At 31.8% G+C, this 25730-nt stretch overlaps 3 protein-coding genes across 6 annotated transcripts; 1 reads left to right on the top strand and 2 right to left on the bottom strand.

Moving 5' to 3' along the window:
• Positions 1–3923: 3923 nt before the first annotated feature.
• Positions 3924–6755, bottom strand: LOC113849330 (squamosa promoter-binding-like protein 8). 4 transcript variants are annotated; one of them, XM_027479171.1, is made up of 4 exons: positions 6392–6755; positions 5542–6247; positions 4680–4819; positions 3924–4442 (listed from the first exon to the last, which is right to left on the bottom strand). In XM_027479171.1, exons 2-4 carry the CDS (start codon positions 6240–6242, stop codon positions 4303–4305), a joined length of 981 nt encoding a protein of 326 aa, XP_027334972.1. In that variant the 5' UTR covers positions 6243–6247; positions 6392–6755; the 3' UTR covers positions 3924–4302. The 4 variants fall into 4 exon arrangements, with proteins under 4 accessions (XP_027334972.1, XP_027334973.1, XP_027334976.1 ...); XM_027479172.1 differs by having other exon boundaries at positions 4661–4819; positions 5615–6247; XM_027479175.1 differs by having other exon boundaries at positions 5615–6247.
• An 8661-nt stretch (positions 6756–15416) lies between these two features.
• Positions 15417–18402, bottom strand: LOC113850573. Its single transcript, XM_027481155.1, has 4 exons — positions 18223–18402; positions 17519–17621; positions 16719–16986; positions 15417–15785 (listed from the first exon to the last, which is right to left on the bottom strand). Exons 2-4 carry the CDS (start codon positions 17600–17602, stop codon positions 15637–15639), a joined length of 501 nt encoding a protein of 166 aa, XP_027336956.1. The 5' UTR covers positions 17603–17621; positions 18223–18402; the 3' UTR covers positions 15417–15636.
• A 1680-nt stretch (positions 18403–20082) lies between these two features.
• Positions 20083–23234, top strand: LOC113850251 (malate dehydrogenase, cytoplasmic-like). Its single transcript, XM_027480709.1, is given in 8 exon segments — positions 20083–20151; positions 20234–20402; positions 20959–21117; positions 21221–21396; positions 21545–21822; positions 22582–22717; positions 22832–22943; positions 23099–23234. Coding segments are annotated over 8 exon segments (1194 nt in total). The 3' UTR covers positions 23194–23234.
• Positions 23235–25730: the final 2496 nt, after the last annotated feature.

The raw sequence follows: 25730 nt of genomic DNA, 5'->3' as shown, positions 1-25730 counted from the left end.
ACTCTTCAATTTATGTGTAAATCTTTCCCCTTTATTTGTTTTGTAGCGTACTCATTCTCAATGATGTATACCGGAAATTAGATGTTGATGAAGTAAATGTCATGAGAATATTTTAAATAAAATATTGCCTATAAAAGTATAGTCATATTTGTTAAATCACGATCATAAATAAAATTTATAGTTATGTTTAAAAATTTAATAGACTAAATTATTTATATAAAAAATATTATTATAATTTTATATATTTGCTTAATTCTTCAATAAATATTGACTATTTTCACTGAGAAGTTGGGATGTTGCAAAAATCTTTGTTATTTCTTAGTGATTTCTTGCACTCACTTCTAATTAACGATGCCTTAAACGATAATTAAACTTTGTCATTGTCATGAAAGGGAAAAACATTGGTCCAAGTTTAGTCTAAATAAAAGTAAATTTGGCAATTTTTAAGGTTTTTAACGACAAAATCGATATAACAATTTATAATTACTTACCAAAAATAAAGTCGTTATTGTTTTTAAAACTGTTTTAAGGGTAAAAAAATTGATCAAGCTTGGAATAATTATAATAAAAATTCTAAATTTTTCTAACTCATACACGTATATTCCAATTATTAAATAAAGATATATATATTATAAAAAAAATTTAAAATATTTCTTTGGTGAACCTAAATTATAATACCTTCATCCCAAATACGCATGTTTGGTGGGATAAATTGACTAAATAACAATTTGTTTGTTTTTGTAAACAGTATTTGAAACTTTGACATATATGGTCGAGCTTTTTTCTGTACAGTGAGTTTGTTAATTTCTGAATATAGAGGTTTACTTCTGTACAAAACAAAGCTTAATCAGCATCTACCTGTGGTTCAATGTCGATTAACAGTTAATTTCTTTTGCCAATTAAAAAAGAAAAGTTAATTGGTAGACTCATAAACACGTAGCTATAGTCGCGGAGACTTTCTTTTCAAAGGTATTTATTTCTAACAAGATGACTAAAACTCTGAGAAATGTTAGTCGATATAACGTGCAACTCACATAATTTATGTTTGGAAATAGGATCCGTCAATAATTAGAAGAAAATGGAAAAATAACGAGGAAAGAATTAAGGTGATGATGTGAAATATTTGAAGAAATGTTAAAATTTAGCTTATCTTAATTTTACGAAAAAGAAAAATTGACGTGATAAATTGACTTAATAACAGCTTATTATCGTAGACAGTATAAAAGGTTCCAAAGTTTTGGCGCTTTAGATTAATGCAAGATTAGGCTAATTTCGTACGAAGCTTCGTAGACAAAACGCATCTCACATGACCAATCAAGAAATGGTTGTCGAGTTTGATTACTGCTTTAAAGTTTTGTCACGACACCAAGTCTTAAGCACAAGCAAGCTCGAGGGGCAGTGATGGTGATATCTCACATTTTTGTTGCTATCATCAACTAGTCACTCCAAAATAACGTGCTTCCGTTCCATTAAAGTGGAGAGAAATGCTATCTTTTGAATATATATCTATATATATATATACTCTTCAATACATTTTTGTGCTCACTTTATTTCTTAAAAAATAAATTGAAAATATAAGTATTTTAATTTTTTCAAAAATGTATCAATAGAAAAGATTGCATTCATTGTGCCACTACTAAACTAGTATCTCTCTCTTTTAGGGCTGTGATTTGTGAACTAGTATTAATTTCTCTTAAAGGGAAATAGGAAACAGTTCGAGGGATTAAAGTAAATTAGAGACCCAATGAAAGTGCCAAGTGGCCCACCACAATTTTCTTGGAAGGTTCATGGGAAGGAGGGTTCTCATTGTGGGTACTTCATGTGAACCCGAAACAAAGAAAGCGATCCACTTAAGTGCGAATAGCTTTCAAGAATAACAACAAAGGAAACAACATGGCATGCAAGATAAAGGCTAAGACTTGAACTTACGAAACCATTACGTCGTTTGGTACGAAACATCATAGAATTAATATCTTGTGAAAGTAATAATGTTGGTGAATCATTGACATCCATTTGAAAAAACAATAGTTGTTTTTCCATGCATGCAACGCCTTGTTAGAAAATGTATTTTTGTCCCCGTTGTTATCGCGTGTGCATGGGAAAACCCGTTTCATTTCCCTTGCATTTTTTTGTATTCTAAACAATGTTTTAGCGGATGACAAATTATGAAATTTAACTATTCTGATGTATGCTGCTTCTTATTCCCTTTCAGAGGGATCCTAGTTTTAGATTTCATCATGTTAGTGAGTATACCATCTAAACTTCCATTGAAGCTTAAAAAATTTATTTGGATATCGTGTTTGTATTTAAGGATATCTTTCAAATTTGTTGAAATTATACGAACATCCCTTCGATCCATTTCCAAAATCTGCAAATCTCTCTATTTAGAAATATTTTTTCAAGCAACTTAAAAAGATAATTAGCAGATCATGAAACCAAGTATAGTTGGTCTTCTATTTTAGTTAAGGTCAGAAATCATAGCCACAAATACTTCAATGTATCTCTAACACAGATACATAAATGTATATGTTTGGAAAGATCACTACTGTAACTAGTCTTAATTATTTTCTTACTATTAGAGCTAACTACTATCCTTAACAAAATGTATAGGAAATGGTAACACTAGCAATAATTCAAACTTCCAAAAAAGATAGACATACATAAGTTTTAGAAAAAAGAGAATCAATGCAATTTTCACAAAATAGATATTTTTGTAGTATGGGGAAAGAAAAACCACAACTCTAGGCACTACAAATATTATGGCCACGCAAAATCAAAATGATTTGATGTCAATGATATAGCTAATTAAGCTAAGCTTGCTCATCACATACCATAATTAGATGTAGCATCCCGATGTTAGGCAGTGATTTAGCTTATTAATTTTGTGAATATTTATGCCAAAAATCGACACTGAAGAGAGCATAATTTGTTGCCTATAATTGCGACAAAAGCTGTCTACCTCCTCTCACACATTGCCTAATTTGATGAGAGTACTAAAACTCGACACTGATGAAGAAATATCCTCTCACAAAACTTGAAATGGCAGGCTCCTATTAATGATAATTTGATGTAACTCAGGCCTTGATATAGCTACGTGTCCCTTCCCGTTTTTATTGTTTGCACTATCCATTAAAAACATGCGCCACATGGGTGGGTGACCTCAAACGCGTTCCACATCTTTTAGGCTCATCCCCATCTGCCCCTCATGCCCAAGAATCACCATCTATTCCCACCAAACACATACCTCCACCCACATACATACTCTCTTCTTTCAAGCAACAATAAAAATACAGAGACCATTTTGAAATTTCTATCACCAAAAGTAAAGTCAGAACAATATTTTTATTTTTATGTTATCTTAAATTAAATTAATATTAGTATTCGTGTTTTTTTTCTCTTTTAAAGCATACAAGAGAGAGAGAAAGTGGGGGGGAGAGAGGACCCATGCAATCAAATGCTAAAATCACCTAAAAAAATTAGGATATCCTCATCTACTATGGTTTTGGTTTTTTGGTAGACCCAACCGGTAGGTACTTAACAAGGAATAGCCACACATGTATGATGATATTGTGTGAGTGAGAGAGAGAGAGAGAGAGAGAGAGAGAGAAAAGGGCATCTGCAGGTTGATATTGGAAACAAAAACTGGGTTTAGTACAGCTATATAGCTTCCATAGAGGAGACAGCTTGACGGCTTGGGATTCCAATAAATGTTCCTATAGCTAGTTACAAATTAAGATTGAAGTCAATTTTTTTATTATATAGGTTACATTAATAATTTACATGATCCCTTCATTTTTCCGGAAAAATTCCAGGGCCAGACAAAAGGAAAATAATTCAATGCCCCAAAATGAATGTGTATAGGCCTGAACACCCGTGCTAAGCTGCCACAACACTCTCAGACCCAAACAGGTTCTATTTCCGGGAAAATCCAAATAGAGGGGTCCAATTTCCCCTTCTACGGTTTACCATAACTAAATTTTACAGCAGTGAAACGAAAGCTGAACAGATCATAAAGTAGGGGACATTGTGCAGAATTCCCTTTGCTAGTAGTACCCAAATGCCCAATAATAATTAACATTCATCCGCTAGAAAATACTATATTACAACACATGTAGAAAATTAAGGGTAATTAACATAGATGCTTTAAATCACCGTTCGTACTAATAACACAAGATTAAAGGTTTCAAATTAAATTTGGGACAAAGTTACAAGTGGAAGAAGTTCACTATATATTATTGTTGACGCTCCTCCACTAATTTCTTGCAAACATTAGCCATGCAAATTAAACTGCTCCAACATGCACTACCCGCTTGAGAAAAACAGTGAGCTTGAAGTTGTTGAAGGGCTCGTGCTTTGGTATGGCCTTTGCCGGAAGTAATCCGGCGGCGACACTGCCACCGTCACCGACGACGACGACTGAGCTCCAGAGTCCGGTGGGGACCCTGCCAAAATATAATAAAAATTTGTCGCATGAGATATTGAAAGACAAAACCTTAAAATGAGAATTAAGTAATGCCTAAGCCAATATAATTGAACTAAATGTTTAGATAGTTTGCATGAAATCATACGTTCCAATCTATTGTAAAAAAAAATTAATATAATCGAAGATATTTCGGCTCAAAATGAATAATTAATGATAAGAATTAATAATTAAACATACTAAGAAAGATGGGCCGTACTTGCAACATTATCCAAAGAAGGCTGAGATTTCGGGATTTCTTGAGTTGGCTGCTGAGTTTTTCTTCGGCGGCGATTATGATCTGCCAATCTCTTCCTGCAGCTGCGTTTTCCGTTATCAAACTCAGAAAGAAGATGGAACCTGCACGTCAAAATCAAATAACAAGAACAATAATTAAATAAACATAGCACCTAAAAAAATAATAATATTTAAATTAGTTTCATGATTCAATGCCGCGGATTTGAATGGTACTAACTAAAAGGAGCAAAACGATGCGGTACGTAAGTAGTAAAACTGAAAGTTGAGTGATTGCAAACAAGAAACATGTTAGGGACGCAAATGCCCTCGGGATTTCCCCATGTACGATCAACTCAATCATTGTCAACACTCCCCCCAAGGGCACTATCGTCTTTTCGATCCCCTCCTTCGTAGCCTCCAACCCCATTGGGAGAACCAAGAAAACAAAAACCAAAATGGAAAAGAACCACGTCTTGTATGCTTAATGCATGCTTCCCCATAATTTTGTTTATTTTTGGTCAATTTTTCAGAAAATCTTTTTACAAAATATTATATTTTCTCGGAAATTAATGTTGACTGAAAAATACACATCCAAATCAAGGATCTTTCAGCATTTTCAAAACCTTTTCAATTTCATAAACTTTTTTTAATTAAACTTGAATTAAAACTTATCAACAAAACTGCACTACTATAAGAAGCAAAGGCAGAAGAACAGTAGAAAGAGGGTTTGAAAGGACGGAAATGCCCCTCGGGTTTTGCCCGTGTACTTGGGGGAGCTGAGCTCAATGATTGGGTCTGAGTGGGGGCATTGATGTCATTCCAAGGGTAACAACAACCACCACAACCTGCTGCATTGCTGGCAGAATCGCTGAGTCAACCCGGCGGCGATGACCGTGGCGGCCTTGGAGTGATACTCACACACCTTGTGGCGGCGGTGGTAGTGCTTCGCCTGCGACAGATCAGCATTGCATCCCTCGGCCTGGCACCGCGGTGAGTTCGACGCGGTCGAACCGGGTTCGGCCGGTCTAGACCGACGGTAGAGTCGGCTCACGAAGTCATCCTCGGAGGATGAGAAGTAAGTTCGTCCTCCCAGGTTGAGGCCAATTCGTGAGCCGACAAAGTCCATGGGCCGACCGACTTCCTCGGATTTAGGCACGAGGAGAAGGCCCGGCCCAGGTCCAGGCCCACATGTGGCTGCGTTGACGTGAGGCAGCGGGTCAAGGGAGAGCACGGAAGGGGGTGGGGGTTGGGGAGGGGGGTAGGAGGTGGAGGACGCGCCGTGGAAGGCGCGTGGATCGAAAAAGGGGTGGTGGTGGTGGTGAAGGTGTTGGTGAGGTTGTGGGTTGAAGTGGTGGTTGGTGAAATCGACGGTGTTTGTGTGGGCGGTAGTGTGCGTGGGCCCATGTAGGAAGTGGTCGGGCAAGAGGGTGTGAGAAGCGTAGTGGTCGAAGATTTGACGGTGGGTTTGGTCGGCGGCTGCGGCGGCGCCATCTTCATTTCCGGTGAGCATTATCGTTGATGGGTTTCCCCATTCGTATTCCAACATAGTTTCTGGTAAAAAATGAAAATCAACTTAGGTATGTGAGTGAATGAGTAAGAATACCGAGAAAAAGAGATTTTTTTTTTCTTCTTTTTTAAGGTTTCGGTGATGATTGTTGTTGTGGGTTTTGAAGGGTTTATGGAGAAGTGTCGTACCTGTGGGAGTGTTGAAACTGAGTGAAGTGAAGTAGTAGGAATTGATTGGAGAGATGAAAACCCTAATTTGGAGAAGTTAAGCTTGGCTTTCCATTTTCTTCTTTCTTCCACACTCCAATGGCGTGTAAGTTAAGTCTTTTTTTCTTTTTAAATTTTTTTCCCCTCTCTCTCTCTCTCTCTCTCTCTCTGTTTGAGTCTTCCTTTCCCTCTTGCTAGATGGATGTGCGCTTAAAAGATCTCACTTTCACCCTCAAAAAGCTGAACCCTTTTGTCCCCTTCTCCATCTCTCTCTACCAATAAAAGTTACTCTCGCTCCTTAATTATCTGTCTCTCTCTCTCTCACTAGGTGAGTGTGTGCGTTTGTGTGTGTTGGATGTGTGGGTGTGGGTATGTGTGTGACTGTGAGTTTGAGTTTTGAGGGAAACTGAGTTTATGAGGCGGCTTGTGCAGACAGTGGGTAATTGGTGGGTGATCTGTACTGGGATATGTTACAAGTTGAATGGAAATTACTATTTTATCCAATGAAAAATAATATTTTTACATTTTTTTAAGAAAATGAGTAATTGAAATGTAATTACTCTCAAGATATAAAAAAAATAAGAAAAAAAGAGAAAAAAAGGAAAAAATACAAGTGATATAATTGAAATAAAAGGAGAAAATAATGTAGAAAATGGAGGTGTGGAAAAATTAGAATTCTTTAAAATGTGTGTCGCTTTGTATTTAATAAAATGATGTGCGAGCATCGTTTTCCTTTTCATGGATACATATGTACATATTTCTAAGCAAGAGATTTTTCTACAGTCCAATGAATTACCCTGGGTTAGTGGCAAATAAGTTAGAGGAAGAAGCAGCATCAATGTTTGGTAGCAGCAGTAATTAATTAGCAATGTGATAACTAGACAAACTAATAAAACAAAAGGCGATTAACTCAATTGTGAAATGAACAAAATGATGAGAAGCTACAATGGATACATCGATAGATGGAGAAGGAGGGGAAAGAAGGGGTTAATAATCTGAAGCAGTGTGACATTAAATTTATGGACCCACGATCTGTTTTGAGTTTGGTCTGCTTGATCAGTGGTGCCCAGACTCAGATGATCGTCATGATTAATTCATATATGGCTAGGTGGATTTTATGCTTGCTTAATTGAATTTTCGCTTTCTTGCTTTTAGAAACGCACCCCCTTTATTTCATTTTTGAACATTTGAAAGGGACTCTTTAGAGCAAGTGCAACTGCATATGTTTCATTATTTCAGTGTAAATGCATGGTGTTTTTACATTAAAGTTTCAAGCCATGTGATTGTTCTTCTTAACAACCTTTATACATGAGCATTAGGGGACTTCATAAATTCATTTATAACTATCACAAATCTATCTTAATGGTTATTTAGTTTGATTTCTAAAATAATTCAACTTGAAATTCAAGTTTAATTAAACGAAGTAAAGTTTGAAACCTTATAATTAATTGTTCTAATTAAACAAAGTTTACAAGTCATAAACTCGATCAGTTTAGTTTTAGTCCTAGAGCTCTGAATTTAACACTATTTACTTCATTTCAAGTGGTTTTAATTTTAGTTCACCAAAGAATTTTAAGCTGAGTAAAAACAAAAGAGAAAAGCTGTCAGTGCATAAATCAGATCCTACTTGATTTCTTAAATATCAACAGCTTTATAGACTACACGTACTGTGAAACATAGAGCCTTTCTTTATCTTGCAATATACTGTAAGAACTAATTTGCTTTCGAATTAATCACCATTAAAAGCGACCGACTTTTCAACAAAAGAATTAATATTTTAAGGTAAGGAAAATTGTAAATCTATTATATTTAAGCACGAGATTTTCTTTTGTCCTTTTTTTCAAAACCCCATGTGTTATATTGTTTGTCAATATTTTCTCATTGGATAATTAAGAAAAAGAGATAAAAAAATGAAGAAAACTTAACTAATTTTAAAAATTCACAATCCTGGAAAAAAAATATCAACTTTAAAATAAATATAAATTGGTTTTGAGATTCAATAAATACTGATCATATTTATATATATCCGAGAAGAATGTTAACCAAATTAATTATGTATGCACAAACTCCAACGAGAATAGGCATAGGAGCAGAATGGGGTTGGTTGACTTACAGTTTACCTTGGAGGGTTAAGTATATTGGGCAGTAATTATCTGAGCACTTGATTTTGTACAAAAACTAAGGCATATGTGCAGTACGAGTCAGTTGACAAATTGTGCTATAGATGGTCATGCAGATCAAGCTATCTTCAACTTGAGCAACAAACAAAATGGTATCATGTCAATATTGGAATAGTACTTAGACAAACATGCAGCAAAAATAATATTATTATTCTCTCTCACTGAACCAGCTAGCTAGCTCTTCATTTCATGTGTACTATACTACTCATTAGTTGAAGGCCATTTTTGAAGCCTGAACGGAGAACAAGGGGTGCTCACATATCTCAAAAGGAAAACAAACTGAGAAACCATATAGAGAGAGAGAGAGAGAGAGAGAGAGAGAGAGAGAGAGAGAGAGAGAAAGAGATGTTGAATGTGTCAAACAAATAGTCATTAATGGAGCAGAGGGTTTGCATCTTGTGGTGATCATGCTTCCACATTAAGAATGAAAGAGTGTCAATTCAAGACTCTAGAGAGTCAAATGTTGGGACCTTCTTTGGCCCAAATAAACTCCATGCGAACCAAATATTCAGCTGCATTTCTGAATTAATCACGTGGGCTCAATACATGAGACCCAGAGAGTTGTGCCGATTCTTCTTACCAGCTACGTTTTCCCTTCTATTTTTATAAACTCGTATAGTATATTCAAAGTAATAGTTTATTACAAAAACTAATGAATGAGCATATTATAACTTTCAACTTATATTATATAAATAATTTCTGCCCTTAAGTATATTTTCCTTAAGTATATAAATAATTTTGATCTTGTTTCTTATAAAATTATTAATTTTGTTTTAGTTTTATATTTTCAAAAATTCTGTATTTTTATTCGTATCTTCATATTAAATAGTAACGCGACTGATTAAAATATTATTAAATATTAATTTGTGTGTGTCACGTATTACTTTTGTATGAAGTTATATCGGTAAGAAAGATTGTTTTTTTTTTTAAGTATAGTGACTATAAAATTAAAAAAAATTATAAAAAGTAAAATGCAGTGTATTTTAAGATATTGAAAACAAATTTAAACCGTGATAAAAAAAATATACTAAAAAAATATTATATCAACAATTAGGCATTATACTATCAGCATTAGTATAACTTTTGAATTTAATAAAAATAAACTAATAATACAAATATTATGATTCTATTCTAAAAATATGATGCATCGTATTAGTAGATTATGTTAGTAATATAAGAGTAAACATGTACTAATAGTATATCATATTATTAGTTTAGATCTATAATATTTATATTATTATTTTAATATTATAATAAGATAAATGTTACACCAACCTAAATAATTCTAGCGTTTAACAATTTAGTATATGGTATTTCTTGGACTGATATCTTTTGTGAATAATGCAAGGATTCTAGATAACATACATTATTCTGAAAAATAATATAAAAACACTTTAATTCTTCAGAAAAAAGATAGGCATTGTTGATAATCATCTGAAAATGTAAATAAGAAGAAAAAAAGGTGTTGTTTATACCCAGTTGTTCAGTTACATCAATTTATAGTAAAAGGAAAAAATAATTAACTAACATTGATCTTTAATGCAATAAATATTTACTTTCTAAATAAAATCTTACTATTTTGAAATGTTCAAATTTAACTTTAAAGAATAATATCAACATTTTTTTATCAATTAAATATTTGAATTGACTGAAGTTGAGCAATTGACTAACCCAACCGAGCAGCTAGGTAGGTCTTTGTGGTTCAAATTAATAACTATAAAACTATTGCAGGTATACACTGATAGCTTACCCACTTGGTTTAATCAGAAGCTATTATCGATGTGTTGGATGCTATATGATTTCTTTTATCCGCATTCCATAGTTTGTAAATTTTATACAACTGTTCTTTTGTCCTTTGTATCACACAGTGTAACAAGCTATAGCATGATATAGGAGTGAAGCACTAATCCAAAGGATAAGTCACCTAATTGAAGAAACTAAAAGGCCAAATTAAAGAGACGAACAAAAAGCAAGTTAAAAGAAAAGGAAAAGGTTAAGTAAGTTAGGTTCCCTAGCCCATATTTGACAATTTCCTTTGCACTATATCTTACGTTAATGTTAATTTCCCATGAAGTTGCAAAACTTAATTATGTACCACCAATTCTATATACTATTCATTTATCTTCACACATATTTTATATGGTGAACAAATCTCTATATATACCAAACCAAATGCTGGCATTTTTGGAATATTCAGATTGGAACATTAGGTTAATAATTATGAGAATTAATTGATCTCTTAAATACACCAAATTAATGTGAGAGCTACAAAACAGTGGTGAAAAAGAGGGGTTGAAGGAAAGTAAAAAAAATAAAAGTGGTACTAGTGATAGGCTTGTGTGGAAACTAGTTATATAAGGAACCTTCCGTGGGGCGAATCACATTGATCTTACAATAATGTTTGATCACTTTGAGAAGACGGAAAATGATGCATAAGAAAATGTGTCAAAGTACGGTTTCAGTCCTGTGTTGGACATCCTAATTCACAGCAAAACAGAAAGAAAATAACCAGCTTCACAAAACCCTTTGTAATCACTAATCATGTTCATCTATCACCTTAATTTTTGTTTGCCAAACTCCTTCTAATTATTCAACTATACCTATTCTAAATCAAGTGATTTGGGGATGAAAATCCAAATCTCTCTTTTTTTTTATTTGAAAATCCAAACTCTATCCACCCTACCACTCTTTAAAGACAATTTTAAATTAATTTCAAAACTTGATATAATTATCAAATAACTGTTTTTTTTAAGTATATTAATAGGAGCTTGATTTCTATTTATGTGTGTAAAACAATATTTTGTTTACAAAGTTAAATCTTTTTTTAATGATCTTTATACTTCATAAAAAATGGTCTTTGACTCTAAGCTAAAAGTACTTTGTATACATAAAAAAAGAAAATTAAGCTATACATAATAGAGTAATTCATTAAAACTTAAAAACCAACAATCATCTCCTATAATTTGAAGAGCATTAACACATATACCTATACTATTAAACAAAAATTATACTAATAAAAACTATCTCAACACTTAAAAAAATATTATTTGCTAGTAAATGATATATCTTCAACTATTAATATTGCATGATACTGTTAAACATTTTTGTTGGTATAAAAATTTGATATACAATATTAATATATTATATTATTAATATAAACATAATACCTATATTAATAATTGAATTTACTTTAGACAAAGATTATATTAAAAAAGTAAATTTAATGCTTAATTTTTTTTTATCGTTAGTAATGTATTTTTAAAACCAGAAATAAAAGTGACAAGGGATAAGATTAACTTAGAAATCCATAGATAAATACAACGTGGGATATAGATTGATCATAAACCTAAGATGAAGTGGCCTACAAAGATAAGCAAACCCTATAACTTGCTTCCAAGGTAAAGGGCAGTGCAAGTTGGTTCCCATGGGGCACTCACAAAATGCCAAACCTGTTTAGAGATGTGAAAATGTACTTCAACTAACATCAACATTATTTGAACTCATGAGTAATAAAAATAAATAAATAAATAAATAAATAAATATATATATATATATATATATTTAAGAATCATTTTTTATATTGTTTGTGACTTCTTTATCACTTTTTTTCTTCTCCTCATTAATTTTTGGGTCGGTTATATAACTACAAATTATTCAAGTCAAAATCCTTCTCAATTATTGCTCATTCACATGTGAATTTTTTTTAACATGATCTCATTTTTTTTATTGATTTTGTTAATAATAGTTCTTAAGATTCATTTTTAGAATTGGAAATAATAAAATTATATTGAAAAAGTATTTGCTATACTTCTTAAAAAAAATCACCCTTAAAGCGCATGTCTTGCCTATGTTTGGAGTCTCATTTTTTGTTTGTTGTTTTAAAGAATTAATTATGTATAAATGAAAACTAAAAATTTTCTAATGGTAAGTAAAAATATGGTGAAATTAAAACACCAGTTGAAATATCATGTTTTATTAATAAAAGAAAATTATTTTTTCAAAATATTGATAACTTATAAAATATTAATTATTCTTGCTATTACAACTTCTTATTTTTAATAACATTTTATTTACATTCAAATATATCCATTCATGATAACCACGTATTTATGGATTAATGTGAGGCAACTTTCATATCCTCCGTCACCGATTTAATTCGATTAACATGAGATAACATGACTAATTTAAAATATTATAATTTTTTATTAATAAAATAAATAAAATATATAAAATTTAAAATTTAATTTATAACTTTTAAAAGTTAGTTTATAAAAATTAATTCTACATAACATTTAGTTTATTAAAAATTGGTTTCATTTTATTTTTAAATTTTTAATTAATTTACACTCATACAAAATAATCTTAACACTTTCTTTTAGTCACGTAACATATTTAAATTAATTACATAACTAATTTTAACAAATATCTCTAATTTAATTACTTAATTATAATTAAGCTATAATTTGTTAACTATCTTAAGTATTTTTATCAAACATGATTTTAACGACAAATAGACATTTTAACCCGATCATGAACCAATTAATGTAATCGGGTCATGATCCATCGAACGTAAGATTTAGATATGTAAATTGCTTGTTCAGACATTATTTACAGTCGGTAAGTCCTAAATATTATCATGTTATGTATAAGATATTTATTTATATTTTGAAATTTTATAATTTTTTTAGTCGACTATAATTTTTTAATTTTAAATAGTGAAAATATTATTTTGCACAAAGGAAAGATATAAAATCTTAATCTGATTCAATTAACTTGGAGACAAGTTGAGTTGAGTTATCAAGTTTACCCCAACTCACAAGTACTCCCAACCCAAAGTTTCTATGATTGTAAATATAAATTTTTCTAATGTGTTTAAAGATATTAATATATACCTAAACGATACATTTTAATGTTCTTTTAAGACACTTAATTATAAATTAAAAATATTTATAAAAATAATTAAAATTATAATACTAATTAAACTATAAAAAATCTAAGAATAATATAATTTTATAAATATAAGATGCAAATGTTGAATAATATATTCCTAAATTTAAAAGGTAAAATAGAAGAGGGTTGAGGGTAAAATGGGTGAAAAGATGAACAGTATAGGGAGGGGTGATCGTATCCACAATGTACGATGGCGATGGTATTTGGGAGCGTATCAATTATAGTTTGTTTAAATCTGAGAATCCCACTCGCACATCGAAATGAGAGATACGAACGCGCCCTAGGCGATGAACACGTGTCGGAGGGTAACCACTTGGTGGCTCAGTTGCGCAAGTACACGAAGTTTGTGCAGTGGAAATGGATGCGAATGAGAGGGCATGAGAGTCCAAAAATGTGCAGAGAGTGGCAGATGAAGAGAGAGAGAAAGTGTTTCTCTGAATAAAAGGCTGACATAGACGTTGACCCTTTGTACGGAATGTCTGCTTTTACATCAAGTTTTTTTCATGACATTTCTCATCACTATCATAACATCATTATTAAATGTTATCACTTTGGGTTTCAAGAATTCGGATGCACATCAAATAAGCCCAATTTTACATTGCTTGCTTGGGTTCAAGTGTGTGAGATTGACCCAAAACACCCACACAGATCACTAATTGTCATGACTTGGAATCCATCAGTTCTAGAATTTGCTATATCATTTTTAAAAAATTAATGTGTAAATATGTGCAAAAATTTATTTAGAAAATAGATAACTTTTTTCATATTTCTTTTAGAATCAATTTACTTGTCACAAAAATTATTGAGACAGACATGATTTTGGACAGTCAAGGTCTTAACTAAACATTCAACAAGCTCATCCATCTGGCTGTTTTCCTCTTTCTCGGAAAGTTGCACAAGAATTCCCTTTACTTTGTAATCTTTTATTGCTTCTCGCAAAACAAATTCTTTCTTGTACCCAAAATGGAAAGAAAAAATATATTTTAGAAAGAAATAACTCGTTTTTCTAATTAAGACAAATATTAATGTTTATTTTATTTAACTTTTATTATTATTATTATTGGAATTAGTTTTTAGTAATAAGAAATTTAAGAATAATCGTGATACCGAATAGAGACAAATCCTGATAGGCACTTGGACGCCCTCAGCTTCCAAAAACATGTTTCTTATGAACAAGGGAAGTGCCTCATACCTAAAAGGCTACACCAAAACTATTTAGTTCCCACATATTTTTCTTTACCCCTAAGAAACGGGTTTGGACCACCAAACCAAGAAATAAGAAATAGGAAAAGTTTGTCACCCGCTGAAACTTTGGTTGCTTGATTGGTGACTAGTCCTTCCATCAAGTGTTGGAATTATCCCAACACTCCAATTTTTACCCCATCTTTTCTACAACTTACTACCTTCCGAAACACTATGTAAGAACGGAATCCCCTTAATTTATATTGCAATCCCTTTCAAGAGTGTCCAACAAAATCTTTGACATGCAATGATACTTCCCCTGTAGAATTCTTTCTCCAAAGGGGACCACAGAGAAACGTGTGCGTAAAAAACCACACGGTTGTTGAACATCAAAGCTGTTCAAAGCCTCCGGAAAATTTTCCGTATGGGGACTTGTCCAACAATTCCGAGATCAACTTTTTTTTTTCTTGATCTCATGCATTCGTAGGAGACCATGCTATTTGAGTCAGATACATCTACAGAATATAGTGAGGCTAGTTCTTCTAACGAGTGCTTTTTCCATACATAAAATTCAAATCTAAGACACTGCTGCTCAAGGGAAATCAAGCATGTACCACTTGACATTGATGCACGGCACTTCTGGGTCAAAATTTAGTGAAAATGCATGGTGACTCCAAATAACAGTTGAAGAATTGATCAAATTGTGTGTAACAGTAATTCCATTACTAGGATTGAATGTATAAGTCACAGTATAAACATGGGAAAAGAAAACAAGAGGCATTTTACACACAATTACAGCAACACACTACATAAGAAACCTTAATGCCTCAAGAAAATTTCTTCCAGAAAACTGCCATTTTCTACCCAGTTGATGCTGCAACAAGGTTTCATGCTATATAATCAGTGCAAAACATCTTACTTTGCCTTGTCATTTAAGGTTACAAGCGATTTGAGCACTCCTGGACTTATCTTGTCAGCAAGAACACCTGTCTCTGAAATAAGGTAAGATTTTTCTTTCACAATGCTCTGTAGCCTCTTCGCCTCAAAGTCAAGCTGTGCTTGATCTGTAATTAAATTACATGGTCAGTAAAAGAAGATTCAAACCAATTGTTAAAAGAAATAAGTTTTTCAATAAAAGGACTTGGCTCTGGCTACAGTTCAAACATCGAACTGTTGCAATAACAATAATGATCAATTAAAGAACAGGAATGGAGATAATTGGTCTCATCGCAAAGTCTAAACTATAAGTTGATGCATAATAATGATCGTCCACGTTCATTCATTTGCCTATTTAAGTGCACGTTCTGTGCTCCAGAATGGAAAGTAAACTAACAGAAAAATCATCTGAAAGTACTTATGTTAACAGTTTTAGATTTAATTCTAGACTTAACAATTCAGACTTTATTCTAGACAAAAGAATCACTATTTTATGAGAAGTTACATCAATTTTCAGCATTGCAGAGGGTTTGCATCACACAAAAAAGCCACTGACCAGAATCGGGTTGAACCAATAAACAGTATGAAAGGCAATTTAAATATCTTAAGAAAAAGATTCAGAAACAAGAAAAGAGAAACAATTAATACATATAAAAAGGAAAAACATGTAAGGAAATTTGATTGCATCTGCATATTGTTTGTCATATCAAATAGGAAAATTGTTGATAACCTATACTCCAAAATAATGCATATAACCCAAGCTTGTGCTGTCATCCACTATAATATGAAAACATACAAGGAGAGGAAAAATCTTTATCCAAGTATTCCCAAATTGCATTGAAGCAAAGACGATAAAATTGCATTCATTAGGGGTTAATACCAAACATAACTGTAGAATGGCCACAAATACAGAAGTAGTAGCTAACCAAGCATTTTGCCCCAGCACATGAAAAAAGACACCCAACACAGGCAAGCACTTTCAGTGATTGTCATGCTTTCTTTATCTCATTATTTGTTTTTTAATGGTTAGAGGATAGGGTGGACAGGAATGAATGCAGAACCTGTTTCCAATATTGTATGAGCAGCATGAAATGGAACTCTGGCAAATAGATCAGTTCCTGGAAACATCATCCACGTCTGCTCAGAAGTATCATGGTTGCCACAGGTGGTGCAAACCTCTTGCACCAAAGGTCTTGAGCTGCTCCCTGCTACTCCCTTCATTATTGATTCAAAAGCAGATGGAACACTACTCTGTGTTGTCCGAGCCCTTCTCCTTAATGCAGTAAGTGCTTCTCTGTTCCCATTTCTCAATCTATCATTTTCAACCAGCTGTATTTTTACCAAAAAGGATAATTGTGTAGCCACTTAATTTTGTAGAAAAGCTATTAAACAAGAGATCCAGTAGAAGAAAAATAGTCTTTATTGACATAATGAACAGTTGATTTCTGGATTGATTCCTTGGTATTGAATCGACAAATGCTAAGGACATAGCACCGTAACATGCAAAATTACTTTTGGATTAAGTAATATGTTACTTCTTGTGCAATGTGCAACCGAACTGAATGGTCTAAGTTATGCGTCACTTTCATTGGTTCTTTGTAGTATAGGGTGTGGAGTGTGGAGTTGATGTTTGGGTTCTGGTTCAATATTTTTATATTATGTAGCACTCTCCTTACTTAAATGGGAGTGAGAATAGAGACTTAGGAATAGCAATAGACACACCCAAGAAACATATCAGAGAATTATGTTAATGGGAAAAAGACATAAAGTAGGGGAATAGAAGGAAGATGTTACTCTCCTAATGCTTATTTGGTTTCTTATTTGGTTTTCTAAGTCTTTGACAATTGAAAATTTCAAATACCTGATGACGGGCTAAGAGAAGATGTTCAGCTTCGAGTTCCAGTTCTGTTAAATTTTGTTGGAACTCTTTCATGGTCTCATCCATATTTGAGGAAAACAAAGTGCTGCAAAGTTCAAAAGAAAATTGAAGCATTAAGTTGAGTGAGGAATAATGGTATGGTTAGATTACGGAGGCACAATAACAGAGCAATTGAAGGGCATACACATCACACTTAGGGCTGTGAATGGATTGAATTGGCACAAAACCAATCCAAATCCATTTTAAATCCAATTATATGGATTGGATTTTAAACCAATACATTTTATTTTATTTTAAAACAATAGGAATAAAAAGGGGAGTAAAATAAAAAGACAAGGTACTGAAGCAAAGCAACAAAATGGGCGAAAGACTAGTATTGCAGTGGTCCAGCATATTAGTAGAATGTTGCTCATCCTAGCCTGCACATATTTGAGATAGAGATTGACATGGCTTTCCTAACTGGGTCAATGGTTCAATTAAATCATACCTCCCCAGCATGTAAAAAAACCAATTACAATCACGCCACCAGCAAAGTCTGAGATTAGACCTAGTCTTGCTTATCTGCTATCTTGAAAACATACTTCTCTCATAACTATTTTTGGGATTATGCCACCCAAGCAAAAAAACAAGGAAAGAAAGCATAACAATACAAAATAAAGAGAGATTGGAAAAGATTAGGTGCATACATGAGAGAAGAGGCGCAAAGGATGAAGAAATGAGAAAAGGATACCAAATGTTCCTTTCCTTTCTCTGTCTTTTCTTGCTTTGCTAATCTTCCTTCTATCGCAGGCTGGGCGCTTAAGCAGTGAACACAAGGGCCACGCCCACGAACAAGAAGACTCAATGTATGTGCTGTGATTCAAATTAGGGATTCAGGCCATTTTTTTTTATTTAAATAAATATTTACATCATGACAATTTTTAATTTGAATTCTAAATAAGATTAAAATTTAAAATTTAAATAGTATGATTATATTTTATAATAAATAATTGTAAGACTAAATTAATACTCAAAATAAATTAAAATTTTAAATAAAATGTCTTGTTTTTAAACTCAAAATTAGAATAAAAAATAGTACTTTTTATTATTAACAATTCTTAATCACAATTGAGGATTCTAAATTAAAATATAAATGAAAGTTTTAAAATTGAGAACTATAATTTTAAAAAAATATTTCAATTAATAAATGACATTTTTATTTATATGATAAATTAATATATTTTGAGTGAATACTAAAAGTATAAACTAAAAATAATTAAAATATAATTTAATAAATAATTTTTTTAAAATAATTCATTAAATATGTTTCAATTATTGTTAAATAATTTATATTTTAAAGAAAATATCTATTTATTATGATTAGCATCAGAATTAGAGACCAAAAACAGTTATGAGATGGACAATTTTTTTTCTCAATTTCAATGGACTGATTAGAGAAAATACTATAGATGGAATAAATTTGAGACAACTAAATTCTATAGAGACAAAAAAATGTTGAAACAGTTAATTTTTGTTTCTAATACATAAATATTTTTCTTTATTTTATTTGTTAAATTTTGTCTCTAATAAGAAAAATCATCTCAATTTCTGTTTCCAACAGAGACAAAAAAATTAATTTGATCCTATTTTCATGTCTACCATAAAATAAAATACATATTTAAATTCAATCATATTTATAACTACTAAGGGCATTTAGACATTTAAATTTATTTTTTTTATAATATGCCAAATTTCTCTAGGGAAAAAAGTGTGTTAATTTTGTGGTAAGGAATATTTTCCAAACAAGAAAACCTAGTCACTTTATACAACCTTTTTTTTAAAGGTTAATTGCATTTCACCTCTTTATGACTTATGAGTATATCCATATTTATATGACGTGATACAAGTTATCTTTGATTCCCTTAAATTATATACTTTTGACTTATAAATATCTTAGTATTATTAATTACAGTTATTTAATATATATTTTTTATATACTATCACATTACTTATCCCATTCATTATTTTTCTAAAGATGCAAACACCCCAACATTTTCCGAACTATATCACAAATTTCAGTTTACCACTTCAAACGTACAAATAGACCCTTTAGAGCATGAATATCACATGGCAAGAGAAGACTTTTTCTTCCTTTCTTGATGACACATTCCTCTAACTGTTTCAATAGTCTAATCACTAGATGCCCTTCTATTTTCCCTTCACCTCTTTTATTTAATCTTCTTTTCTTTCACCTCTTTGTCATTTATATATATATATAGCCAACTTTTTTTACTGTTAAATCTGCATTTTTCTCTGTAGAAGTTAGAACCACTCATAGTGATAATGGTGGCTACAGACCCAGTTAGAGTTTTGGTCACTGGCGCTGCTGGTAATCTTATTTTCAATACAAAATACTAATTTTATTAGTGTGGTTCAATGTTGATTTGCAATCTAACAAAATGTGAGGAATTATTATTCCAATTTTGATTTTATAGTTCACTTTCCCTCATCCTTGTTTATTTCGTGACCAAAGTTTAAAAAAGGTTCTTTTCTTTGTTGCTAAGGTGATGATTCTCTTGCACATGCATTTCGTGTGGACTTAGTTTTGGTATATGATTGCCTTGTTGTAGAGGAATGTGCATATATTCTATGATTTAAAATTGATGTTACATGCATAAACTGGTGATGAAGTATATTGTTTCTCTTGGATATTAACAGAAACTAATCATGGAGATGTTAGCATGGGAGATTGTGGACTACATAGTTTTCAAAAAAATTCTTCTTGTCTTATTTTGTCTTTTATTGTTTTGGAAGATCATTAGATACATGTTCAGTCTTCTCAAATCAGAGACGGAACCAATCACTGTATTGGTTACCGGTGCTGCAGGCATGATTAATTTTATCTTCCTCCCACTTTTCAAATCTACTCTAATGCATTGCATATTTTTATATCTTAACATTGTGCTGCAATGCTGCAATTTATATATATATACAAATATAAATCTTATATATCTCCATTCAAGTAATTTCTTATATATACAAATATAAATAGTTAAATCTTATTTAAATGATTATAACATAAATACATACACACATTTATGGTTGACTTGTATTTGATACATGAAGTTCTCAGTCGATATAGGCTGACTTTGTGATATCTTGATCATGCTTTATCATACATGTGATATTTTTTGGTCCATATAACAGGAAAAAAAATTAATGAAATGGTCAGCATAAAAAATTTAAATATCTTCTACGAATCTTTATGTAGTATTAAATTTCAAAACATGCATTGTTTTTTTTTATCTTCAATCTTATCCTACCGAATCTTAAACTTATAGAACACGTGAGAATTTATGATCACAAGAATAACTTGAAATATGGGCTGTGAAATTGAACTTCATTGGCATGCACATTTTAATTTTGATTTGGTTCAACAACAGGGCAAATTGGTTATGCTCTTGTTCCAATGATTGCAAGAGGGGCAATGCTGGGCCCAAATCAGCCTGTGATTCTGCATATGCTTGACATTGAACCAGCAGCAGAGGCCTTAAAAGGGGTGAAGATGGAACTAATTGATGCTGCTTTTCCACTTCTTAGAGGTATATTTTTAAAATTAATGTTGATCTAAGTATAATTGTTACATCATGCTTCATTTTCTTTGTTGATATCTTACACTTTTTTTTGTGCATATAAATGCAATAGGTGTTGTTGCTACTACGGATGTTGTGGAAGCTTGCAAGGATGTCAATATTGCTGTGATGGTGGGTGGATTCCCACGGAAGGAAGGAATGGAAAGAAAAGATGTGATGTCTAAAAATGTCTCAATTTACAAGGCTCAAGCTTCAGCCTTAGAGAAACATGCTGCAGCAGATTGTAAGGTTAGAAACTAGTTTATCATCCTCTTTAGAGTTAGTATGTTTTAATTTTGAAAATCATAATGGCAGCATATCACTGTTACTTGTCTGAAAATAATGTGACAATTCTAAACATATAATGGCCACATTCCTTATTATCTTTTGAATGCAGGTGGTAGTGGTTGCTAATCCAGCAAACACCAATGCTCTCATTTTGAAAGAATTTGCTCCTTCAATCCCAGAGAAAAATATTACCTGTCTTACACGACTTGATCATAATAGAGCATTAGGCCAAATCTCTGAGAGGTTAAATGTTCATGTCAGTGATGTGAAAAATGTCATCATATGGGGCAATCATTCTTCAACCCAATACCCAGATGTCAACCATGCAACCGTCACTACAAGTAGTGGACAAAAGACAGTTAGAGAATCAATTGTTGATGATAATTGGTACCTCAATTTCAATCCATCTCAATTGATTCCCTTTAATTTTGAATTTTTGGTTTAAATAAATTTTTAATCCTAAAAAATGAGTGTTTTAGTTTTGGTCGTGTAAATATTTTATTCATTTTTAGTCTCAGTTATATGTTTTTAGTCCCTAATGAGGGATTCAAACGGTCAAATCACATTGTTTTTATTCAATATAAGGAGTAAAAATAAATATTTTTACAAGAATTTGAATAAATAAATTAGTTGGATATAGTTACTGCATTATGTCACTAGCATGTTTGAGTTCTCATTTGAATCTTTTGAATCATTCTGACTCTGTTTACGGGTCAATGTGTAAAAAACTATTGAACTACTTGCTTTATGGAGTCTAAATACTTAACTAACAAACTTAAAAAAATGAAATAAAGGGCACAAAAGAATACCCCTATTCCCTGTCCATAGGAAAGTAATTTTTCTTTGATATAGCCAATTTATTAGATCTTTTATACACTTGTTAGCAAGGTAGCTTAATTCATCTTCACCAAGACATACACTACTTTAGGAATCAATGAAACTAGTCCTATAATCTGGAGCTCTGGCACGCCTCAGATGTGGAACCATTGATCCTTAACAAATTATCAAATGACATATTAAATTTCTAACCATTTAATCAACAATGTGTGTGTGTGTATAGAGATATAATAAATAAGTAATATCTAAAAGCATACACATGCAATTTCCTTGTATCCGGAAAGTAATTTTCTTTTTTATCTGACTTAGGCTAAACACTGAGTTCATCACCACTGTTCAACAACGTGGGGCTGCCATTATTAAAGCTAGAAAACTATCTAGTGCATTATCAGCAGCAAGTGCTGCTTGTGATCATATCCGTGATTGGGTTCTAGGTACTCCTAAGGTTGGTTCTCTTTATCTAAAATAAAATTTCTTCCTTTGCAACTTGTTGCTTCATTATAATTTGAGCCACCTATTTATATTTCTTTAACTTTTGTTGCATTTGTATCAACTTTAGGGAACATGGGTATCCATGGGAGTGTATTCTGATGGATCTTATGGTGTTCAACCTGGCCTCATTTACTCATTCCCAGTTACATGTGAGAAAGGAGACTGGACTATTGTACAGGGTACATTATTTTCTTTTTCTCATAAACTATGTAGGATTGAAATTTCTTTCTGTTCTTTCAAGCCTGTGGATTCAAATTGCTCTTACATTTGTGTCAAAAAATAAGTAAGATCAGTATCATGGTTTATTTGATAATGTCTATGATGCTTTTGGCAGGGCTCAAGATTGATCAATTCTCAAGGGAAAAGATGGACAAAACAGCCCAAGAACTCGTTGAGGAAAAAACATTGGCCATGTCATGCCTTAATTAACTTGTCATGTTTTCTTGGAATAACTACTCAATAATTGTGCCTCTTAAAAATAAAAAAGGAGAGACTTTCTTAAAAGAGTTTCAGTTTCTTAATTGTATGCTTACATGGAATGTAGTCCTTTGCATAGAAAACATGTGGAAGTTGATTTTTACTCACTTTTAGTTATTTGAAAAAAAAGTTAAGAGAAACACATTCTTTTAACATATTTTTCTAACAAATTCTATTTTGCTCCTATGAAACTTATATGGAGTTTCACTAAAAGATGTGAAGTCTGTCATTTTAACTAATTACATTTATCATTTAGCAAATTTTATATGAATTTCATCCAATAATAAATTATGTGTTAAAAAATGTTATAGAAATTAATGTTAATTATTTATGAGAAATGCATTTGTTTTTTAGATAAAACTTAAGTATATTATTTAATTTGTTTTTTAATCTCTAATCAAAATTAAAATTTTATCTTAATAATTTAAACAATAAAAACCAACTTTAAAGTTCAAGAATATTATCAAAATATTTTAGCTATTACACGTTTTTTTAATCATCGAGTATTGTCTTGGTAGTTTGTGTTTTTAGTTAAAGATTATGATTAAATATGTATTAAATTTAGTAAAATAATACCTGCAATAATATTTTTTTTATTAATAATAATTTGACATATTTTTATACTATCAATAATTTTATATAAAATATATATTTTTTAAAAAAATTAACCATTGAATTATGGATATTTGTTAGCTTAATTATCTATGTCAATTTTTAAAAAAAAATACTAACTACAAAAAACGCAATTAAGAAGTCTTTATTTTAAATATGTCTTCAAAATTTCAGACAATTCAAAAGTATTTGTTGCCTCATTTACGTCTAGTAAAATTAATGCAATATATAATTTTAAATATATAAAAAATAAGAATCATTTGATAATATTGTTAAATTTTGACACAATTTAATATTATAACTAAAGTAATGTATAATTATAATTCAGTAATTAAATCAATAAAAAATATATTTTTATTTTTATATAGTTATTAAATAATATAAGAATTAGCATAATATATACTTATGTAATTTAATCTATTCACTCATTGACGAAGAGGTGTAACTTCTTTATTCACTAACAAAGATGTGTAATGTCAGGTCAACATATTTATGAATAAATTATTCTTATTAAGTTATGTCGCATATATTTGGACTGTATAAAATTTCATATGCTGAAATGTGAATGAGTAAGTTGTGCAGTCACTAAATAGAAGTTGTGTTGCAATGTTGTTTGGTTCATTGTTGAATAAGACTAGTAGTGAAAAATTTGATTGGATATCAAACATTTATATATAAGCATTATTTCTTTTAAATGGTGCTGTATATGTTTGAATTATGGGAGAGCTATATAATTGCTGGACAGAGAGCAGTGTATTTGTAGTGAGGTATGATGATATTGTTGAAAGGGGTTAACTGTGCGGTTTAGGAATTAAGTTTTAAGTATGTTATGCGTGAGATAACTTAAGAATTATAAGAAAGGACTTTTGTTGTTTCATTTTAGGAAAAATTAATAGTTTAGGATGTTGAATATCTCGCTCAAGTGAGGTAGTTCTCGCTCAAGCGAGACTGAGTCGTACAAAATGGAATATTCTAAAGTGTTTTCGCTCAAGCGCGATCAGTCTCACTCAAGTGAGACAAGATAAGATCTCTCCAACTGTCTCTTCGCCGGTGAGAAAGGATCTCGCTTAAGCGAGAGGCAACCTCGCCTGAGCGAGCCCAAGCGAGAGAAGCTTGCTCAGGCGAGGAGTAGCAAGAAAACTAGGTGACTCTCTAGACCTGATCTTACTCAGGTAGAACGTTGCTCACTTAGGTGAAATAGATCTCGCTCAAGCGAAGTATGATGTTTCACTGTCTGATTTTCTCGCCCAGACGAAGGTGAGCTCGCCTAGGCGAGAGCATATCTCGTTCAAGTGAGGATTAGCTTGCTTAATTGAAAGCACGCAAACTGTAGGGGTATTTAAGGGAGCCTCAACACCCAAAAACTTCATTTCTCACCAGACAACTTTTCTCTCTCATTTTCTCTCTGTTCTATCACTTCTTCTCCTTAGATAAAACCTTCTCAAAGTTGAAGTCCTTCCTGATCAAAGTGAGATCGTCTATCTCATCAAGATCTAGGTGAGTTTTTAGAGCTCAGTTTTGGTCCTTATTCTTGTTTCTTGCTCTCTCTTTTTCAAGAGATTTATAGTTGGTCGTCTTTAGTAAATCTGAACCATTCGGGCCGTATTTCGTACTCAAACGCTCGATCTATCTCTTCGGGGCTCATTAGGAGCAAGATCTTAGAACTCGTTCCAGGTAAGGGGAGCTTAACTAAGCTAATTCGATTCAAGTGATAGATAATCTCGTTTAAGTTGACGATGAGTTGTTGTATAAATAAGCTTTAGAGTAAAAACCCAAAGTATGTATGGTTGAGTATATTCTCTAATGTATGATAATTGTTTGGAATGTTGTGGTGGAATATGATGTGTTGCAATGTTGTGTTATATATGCCGAGCATT

This window comes from Abrus precatorius, unplaced genomic scaffold (genome assembly GCF_003935025.1).
Source record: "Abrus precatorius isolate BTA unplaced genomic scaffold, Abrus_2018 Scaffold9, whole genome shotgun sequence".
Classification (NCBI taxonomy): Eukaryota; Viridiplantae; Streptophyta; class Magnoliopsida; order Fabales; family Fabaceae; genus Abrus; species Abrus precatorius.
This window is presented reverse-complemented; position numbering and strand designations above follow the sequence as displayed.

Excerpts from the sequence above, each read along its gene's own strand:
- LOC113850573 (XM_027481155.1), bottom strand. The coding sequence starts at position 17,602 with ATGGATGAGACCATGAAAGAGTTCCAACAAAATTTAACAGAACTGGAA. Across the intron at positions 16,987-17,518 it reads TTCTCTTAGCCCGTCATCAG|CTGGTTGAAAATGATAGATT; the intron begins GTATTTGAAATT and ends GTAAAAATACAG. Across the intron at positions 15,786-16,718 it reads TCATACAATATTGGAAACAG|ATCAAGCACAGCTTGACTTT; the intron begins GTTCTGCATTCA and ends ATTTAATTACAG.
- LOC113849330 (XM_027479171.1), bottom strand. The coding sequence starts at position 6,242 with ATGTTGGAATACGAATGGGGAAACCCATCAACGATAATGCTCACCGGA. Across the intron at positions 4,820-5,541 it reads TTCTGCCAGCAATGCAGCAG|GTTCCATCTTCTTTCTGAGT; the intron begins GTTGTGGTGGTT and ends TTTGACGTGCAG. Across the intron at positions 4,443-4,679 it reads TTCTTTGGATAATGTTGCAA|GGTCCCCACCGGACTCTGGA; the intron begins GTACGGCCCATC and ends ATATTTTGGCAG.